Below are 7,437 nucleotides of genomic sequence, written 5' to 3'. Positions count from 1 at the left end.
CTTCTTTAACAAAACAAAGAAAGTTAAAAGGGAAAACAACTAACATAGAACCAACACCGGAATAGCCAGATAACTGAAGGTGTACATTTTACAAGAAAACGTGATTTGTGTAAATGTTCGGACAGTTAATCAGCGAGAGCAGAAGGCACGAGCATGTCGAGGCTTGTCTTAGGAATGTCGGAGGCAGAAGCTTACTGTTAACATGACACCAGATACTGCAGCCAGAGAGGCACACATACAGGAGGGGACAGTGAAGCCCATATACACGCGTGATAAACATTCCTGTGTTGCTTTCGTGAAATAAACTAAATAGAATTACTCCATCCTATTTGCCATTTCTGTTAAAACAAATATTGTTTTGTTAAATTGGTTTTAAAAACAAAAATGTTAATAATAAGTCTTGTGTGTTTTTTAGTCCTATGAGTATATTATGTGCCAATTCCCTGAACAATAAGACCATAAAAAGCCCCACATATTCTTTCACTTCCACTTCATCTCTCTTCCCCTTTTGTCAAAGACTATACATCATTTGAATCCACGAGTACACATCTCAGAAATCCTCCTTTGCAGACTTTGTGTGAGCAGTGATTATCTTGAAAAGTGGAAGAAAAAAAAAAACTATCAAACTAGACTCCTGTAGTGGGTTGTAACTAAAGGCCTGGTCCTTCCTCTCTTTCTTTTCCACATGACAAGAGAACCGGGTGTTTGGCTGTGAGGAAGGATGGAGGGGGAACAGGGGATACAAAGAGGGGGGGAGTGTGGGAAACTTCATTCCGGCGAGTCCCCCTGCCTCTCAAAAGAGTCCCCTGACCTAACTCTGTGTCATATAAGACACAATTTACATACCAATACATGAGTCCCATAAACAGTGAATGTAAATCATACATAGTGGTGTGGTGCTGGAGCAGAAAGCCCAACAACATAGTCGGTGGAGCTGCTCTGGGCATACGGAGGAATAAAAACACATGGACTGAAACAGGAAGTAAACAGGAAGCTGTGATGTGCTCAAAAACATCTTAACCCTCTCCGGCAAAAGAAACTCAAAGAAAAAAAACATGCAAATATGATCTTACACTTCAGCTGCTCTCCTCTGACACATGACACAACTATATAATACATCCTGCAGCAATTTAGCTCTGCAGTATATACAAAAAAGCCTGTGGCGACACGCCTATATTTGCAGCCGGATGAGTTTTAGAACTGTTACTAATTGATTGGGCACTGCAGGTATATGGAATTACTTCAGCTACTGCACTTCAGCGATCTGTATTGAATTTCTGCATGGGTAAGACGAGGGGTGCTGAGCTGCCCACACACACTCCCTGCAGCAATTATACTCTTCATTGTAAAAACTCGCCTCTCCCAACCCTTCTCTTTCCCCTCTGCACAGCTTGAACTTTGCTGTGGAATGTAATACAGCTTTAAATGAAGGACAGACTGTCTCAGCATCTCTGCAGTGCTTTCTGGAATATAGCTAATATTTACAGGAAGAGCGCGCATCATTGTTTTAAATGAAATTAGCTATCAAAAAAGCACATCAAAGCACAAAAATATTGTTCACACATGCATATGTGCACACCCAAAAATAAACAAGCAAGCAGCTCATGAGTCCTTAGTGTACTACGTGTTGAGGGGTGAATGTGTAATCCATCCCAATCTGAGGTGGGATTATGCGCAGAACCTTTGACCGGCTTCTCTTTGGAATCAGAAAAGATTAACATGCGTGTTGACCCATCTGACAGACACACACACCAAGTCACCGGTCACAAACAATGGTTATCCACATTAGGCACCTTCTGTTATTTATAGTCTGAATCTGTACAAACAGAAGGGATTTCTGGCTATGAATGAACAACACAATAGTGTACTTAAATATGTCATGTTTCAATATTAAAAATAAAGCCAACATATGGTAAACATGGATTACGTTATGACCATAATCTTATCTTCATGCTACCTGGTTATATTGTGTATGACCTTTGTGTGCTGCATGTGCGGCATTAATAAGAATGACACGTGTCTGTGTTACAGCTGTAGCATAGCAGCACAGTATGGAATTCATGCCACGACTTGCTACTGTCACAACCTCCTCTGGCGATATCAAATAAGTAAAGAATTTACCAGGTTACAATGTTATGTCAGATAAAGACTTTTGTGCCTTTGATGGCAGGATGTAGATAAAACATATTTTCTTGACCGTCATGCAGGTGCTGGCACGATTCTTACCGTGTGGCAAACATAGCCCGGAGAGAGGAAAAGGTGGCAGCGTCCTCTTTCAAAGCTTTGAGCTCATTCCTCAGTTTCATCATGGTCTCGGTCACCATTGCCTTTTCATTCTCATACTTGCTCTTTAGGTTGGCCAGAGCCACTTCAGCTGTCTGTGAGTTGGCAGAAAGAACAAAAAGGTCAAAGCACCTGGAAGAAGTTGGGGTATGCTTGCTAATTCTTTTATTATGGCGCATGATTTCAGCTGCTAATGTTCATTTTAAAAACCCTAGCTGTGCAGTTTATGAGTTATTTTCACATCTGTGTTCTAATGCCCACTGTGTAGCCACATGCATACTTCAAATGGCTACCAAACAACTGCATACACACTCCGCCTCTGGGTTATGGTTCTTTTTGCTTTGTAAAGCTGTTCTCTGAATCTAACCACACAAATACTCGAGGCAGCTGTCACCATACAGCCGCTCTCTCAACCAGTGTTTGTTATAGATCTAGACTGCAAAGAATTTGCTTCAGCAGCTGAACACACCCAAAATAATTCCCCCTACCTCTATTTCTAACTTTTGTGGACAATGACAAATGTTTGTATTGAGAGTACTTTGTTTACAGACGCTCAAACAGATCAACCTACCTGCTTGTTGGCCTTGAGGACAGTGCGCAGGGTGGCAATCTGTTCCCGCTTGGTGCTGAGCAGGGATTTCAGTTTGAGGATCTCCTCCATGCAGGCTTCCTTGTCCTTGTCGGCCACAGTGCCCAGCTCCAGAGAAGCAACCCTCTGGCGTGACAGCTCGGTGGTGCGGTCCACTGCCAGCTGCAGGTGCTTAATCTGGTCTCTGATGATGGCAACCAGATTGTAGATGTTCATGGGCTCGCGTCGGTGGTCAGACACAGGAGAAGGCAGGGAGGAGATCGGGGAAGGTGCTCCATCGCTCAGGTCGGTCTTACTGGGCTCAGGGAAGAGGCCCTTGGTGAGCAGGATGGGAGAGCGGCGGCCGCGGCCTTCCGGGCTGCTACGACCACCCTTACCCTCTTTGTAGAAGTCGAGCATAACGCGGTTGGGGGTTTCGTTGTTGCACATGCAGACATGGTTGTAGAGGGTGGCCAGTTCTTCACTGAAGGTGACCAGCTCATCCTGTGCCACACTCAGACTACCCTGAGACTCGCCTGCCACGTCGCTCAACTGAGAACACACAAAAAAACCCCAAAAAACCCCAAAAAAACCCACATTATTTCACTACAAAAAATGAAAAAGCTTTTTTAAAAATAAGGCATATATAAAAACATCAAAAATAAACGTGTCTAGAGAAACACCTCACCTTGCGCAGCTCTTTCTCAAGCTTGGCTTTCTCTTCTCTCTCTGCATGGCTGGTCTTCTCCAGAGTTGTCAGGTTCTCTTTAAGTGTTGTCACATCGGTTGCCAGACGAGTGCGCTCCTCTTCGTAACGTGACTGACAGGCCTGGTATTCTGCTTTCAGGGTCTTCAGTTCCTCCTTCAGCTCTCCTGCCTCTGACACCGCAACCTAGAGAAGCAAGATCACATGCGAGTGTAAATGAAACCCAAATGCACGACATTTTTCGGACGTGACCCTATTTCGTTTTCCTGCAGGTTTCAAATTTAATTTGACATTTTGCGCTGCCTACAACGACCAACGTGCCATTTACCTTGTACTTGCACTCCAGGATCTCAGGTCCGTTGATGTCAACCTCATAATAGTCTACATCTTCGTGGCTATCGCGTTCTTTCTCATTATCCAAAGCAGACTGGCGCTCCTTGCTGGCTTGGAGCTTGCGGATGGCATTGAGGTTCTCTGTGAGGCGGTTGACCTTCTCCTGATGCTCTGACAGAGCACCGTTCGCCTGCTCTAACTGTTTCTGGGAGTCCTGCAGAGTGGACATCAGGTTGACCTTCTCACGCTCCATCTGTGTAGAAATGCAGAGACACAATTAGCAAAAGGTCCTCGCCCTGTAACACATGCACTTTTGCAATTTTTGTTAACTTGCTAATCTGATGAAGGACTCATGTCTTTAAATCATGTTATATATCTGGATTGTCTATCATGTATGTATGAGAGGAATATCGCTCGCTAGGTCTGACATCAGAATCAGGATGACCTTGACAGTCTGCTGGACTCAGTTCAGCTCAGTGCTGGCAGACAGCCTGGGTGTGTCATCTTACACAAAGACGCACACAAAGTTGTGCTTTTGCAAGCACTGAGCTATTTCGGAATCTGCTCTGTAAATAATATTAAAGTATCATGCTCATCTGCATGCATAATTTAATATTTCACAATAGCTCGTGAAGATTCATTTCTAAAAGTGACTGCATGCTTAACCAGATCGGCTTGTTGTGCTCAAGAGCACTCCTTTATTTACATCAGTGGTCACATTAAAAACTTTTATGAGACACCAATGCTTGAAATAGTGTTTATGGGCAGTCAGCATAGCAGTGGCCATCCTTATCCTGCAGAATCTGTCGTAAATGCTGAATTGCCAAGGACTAATAAGTTAACTTCCAATGAGTGGACGTTTGGGATTTATCTCTAAAGAAATAAGCATAGTATGAGTTGAGACACAAGAGCAGCAGAGTTTGACTAAATGAGAAGGAATGTTTTTTGTTTCCTCTGCTCTGATTGCTGCCAGGAATCTGTGGAGTGATGTGTCAGAAGGTTTTAGTGGGCTGAATAATATGTTGTTGGGTCATATCAAACATGGGATTTTGTCACAGTCTGACAGTCTGTCTATTACAATAAACAGCACTGTGGTGGCTTCAAGTTCCCACATTAATCCAGCAACCATATTTATGTTTGATGAAGTGAGAAAAAAAAAAAGACTTAGGCATCAAATCTATCCACAGGTTGCTAGTATTTTCTGGTAACCATGGTGCCCAATCAGTTGTGGCCTTGGACTCATGGAGTGATGATCAAGCAGATGGCAGGTCCTCCGGTGCCACCACCCGCCGCCTTGGGGTCAACACGGAGCAGGATATGTGTGCGCGTCTCCCTGGATTAACTTTGCTGTAAGGAGATTTAGATCCCTGCAGCAGACTGGGGCACGATACAACGCTCCGCTGTAAGATCACCTTCCGTTCAACCAAATATACACTGAGATTTCAGGTCAGCTACACCCAGTTAACACTGAAGGAGTCCATCCCCACAGCCCTCCAATAAATTCTAGTGTAAATGTGACAATTTTTAACTTGTAACTTGTAAAAAGGTAAAACCATTTTAAAGATGTTTATGAGTGTTTGGGAATTAATTGCATTTTATACAGACATATTCAACTTTTGCTATTTTGCCAACAAACATAAATAGAGTGAACAAAATAGGATTATTTGTAAAAAAAACAAAACAAACAAAAACAAAACAACCCAATACAAATAAAATAAAAAAATCGAACTAAATTTCAAAAGTTGAACATTATAACTTCCAGTATTGCTGAACTATCAGATTACTTTGATCTAAGTGATGCTAATAAACTGGCAACTGTGAACAGTCATAGTTCAAAGTCTAAAAAAACCACTTACATGAGCCACTAAACAGGAATTGCATGTCTTTCGTTCTAGCGTTTCCTGGTAATAATTCAGTGTGTAACAGCATAAAAATGATTCACACCCAATAAGAGAAATAAGCTGAGAAAGCATTGCTATGAAAACAGACCACCGTATATTGTATCGTGAGCAGAAAACACAAGCTCTCATGCAAAAACACAAACCTGCATCAGCTGCTGTTTGAGCTTCTGGATCTCTGAGATGTTAAGTTCGCTGAGCAGGTCATCAACAAGGCTGGGAACAGGACGGAAAAGCTCTTCTTTCTTAGGCATGGGGATCCGGTTGTCGTCAGTGATGGCATTGGCCAGTTTGATGAAGCCATTCTCATATCCGTGGAGAGCCTCGTCGTTGTTAGGTTCAGTTGCAGCATCGTCGCTGAACTTGAGACCATCCAGAGAAATGCTGAGAGGACTGAAGAAACAATGTGGAAACTGTATGTTATTAAGAGCTTCTCTTGTGAAGTGTATGAGAACCTGGTTTCTGTTCCATTTACCTGTTGTACAGAGTGTCACCAATGTTCATGTAGTGGGAAAGCTCTTTCCGCAGGGACGCCTTCAGCTCACGCTCCGTCTTGATGGTCTCCAGGGCCTCACTCAGTTGACGTTCAGCGATCTCCTTTAGACGGATGGCATCCTCTAGCTGGCTGTTAAGGAACTGAGTGTCCTCCTCTAGGCGACGGATCTCATGCTTCAAACCCTCAAACTCCACCTGGGAGGACAGGAAACCACTATCACGAGTTTCAGAATCACAGAATGCATATTAGCAGCTCCAATTAAAATGAGCCACTAAGCTGTAAAATTGCTCAAGATAATGTTAGGTAAGAACACATCCATCTGATTTTCCTTTTAATTTAGATTTTAAAGGGAATTTGATTTGGGAATCCTTTTCATTCCCTAAACAGCAGTAATATCTGTATAATTCATGCCATGTCTAATGAATATATAACACTATCCAAGGGGTTAAGAAGAGGATCAAGAGCTCAGGCATAAACAGCATCATCAAGTGGAAATATCCATGCTGTAAATGTATGTAAGAGGGCTACTAAAATCCAGCATACAGTTAATGTATGTTGACAAAGTAGGTGGTATGCCTGAAGCCACCAGTGTAATTAAGGCTAATCTTTTAAAGCATCTGCAATATAATGGAAAAATATTTTTAGTTCATTTAAATATGCCAAAGAGTGAGCTTCATGATAGCAGTGAAGGCACATTTAGTTTATTTTTGCTCTCATACCCATCCCTTTTCATTTTGCTAATATAATTCCACCTGTAACACAATTTAAATGATTCAGGCTTGTGACATGAACAGCTGCAGTGTTGCTCTCTTCTCACCTGACTTTGCTTGAGCATGGAGACCTGCTTCTGCAGCGAGATGTTCTCTTCCTCCAGTTCGGTGTAATCCTGCAGCAGACGAGACTCCCTGAACTTGTACTCCTTGATGTCATCGCGCAGCTGATTCCTCTGGAGCTCCACCATCTGGCTGCTCTGTAAAGCCAGAGGAGATAGGCAGAGAGAGAAGAAGAAGAGCTGTCAATGACCACTATTTCAATCTTCTTGGGCCAAGTGTGAGAGATGCCAAGTGACTGGATATTGTTGCTTTAGTTTAACCTTTTGTGTCACGTGGGCTCTTTAACACTTTAAGAGCACCCATCTGGTCAAACTAAATGT

General features: G+C 42.8%; 1 protein-coding gene across 4 annotated transcripts in view; it reads right to left on the bottom strand.

The window, feature by feature from the left end:
* LOC102203886 (protein bicaudal D homolog 2-like) overlaps positions 1-7,437 on the bottom strand; it is a 40,506-nt gene that overhangs the window by 8,259 nt on the left and 24,810 nt on the right. For all 4 annotated transcript variants that reach the window (XM_005749062.2, XM_005749063.2, XM_005749064.2 and 1 more), the window contains exons 3-9: positions 7,102-7,254; positions 6,264-6,478; positions 5,935-6,181; positions 3,886-4,143; positions 3,540-3,743; positions 2,855-3,403; positions 2,227-2,378 (exon numbers count right to left, since the gene is read on the bottom strand). In XM_005749062.2, the coding sequence (XP_005749119.1) occupies positions 2,227-2,378; positions 2,855-3,403; positions 3,540-3,743; positions 3,886-4,143; positions 5,935-6,181; positions 6,264-6,478; positions 7,102-7,254 (1,778 nt within the window). The remainder of the gene's footprint in view (positions 1-2,226; positions 2,379-2,854; positions 3,404-3,539; positions 3,744-3,885; positions 4,144-5,934; positions 6,182-6,263; positions 6,479-7,101; positions 7,255-7,437) is intronic.

Source organism: Pundamilia nyererei, unplaced genomic scaffold (genome assembly GCF_000239375.1).
Source record: "Pundamilia nyererei isolate P.nyererei 1_Seehausen unplaced genomic scaffold, PunNye1.0 scaffold00236, whole genome shotgun sequence".
NCBI lineage: Eukaryota > Metazoa > Chordata > Actinopteri > Cichliformes > Cichlidae > Pundamilia > Pundamilia nyererei.
Note: the sequence above shows the minus strand (reverse complement) of the source record. Positions and strands in the feature narration are given on the sequence as shown.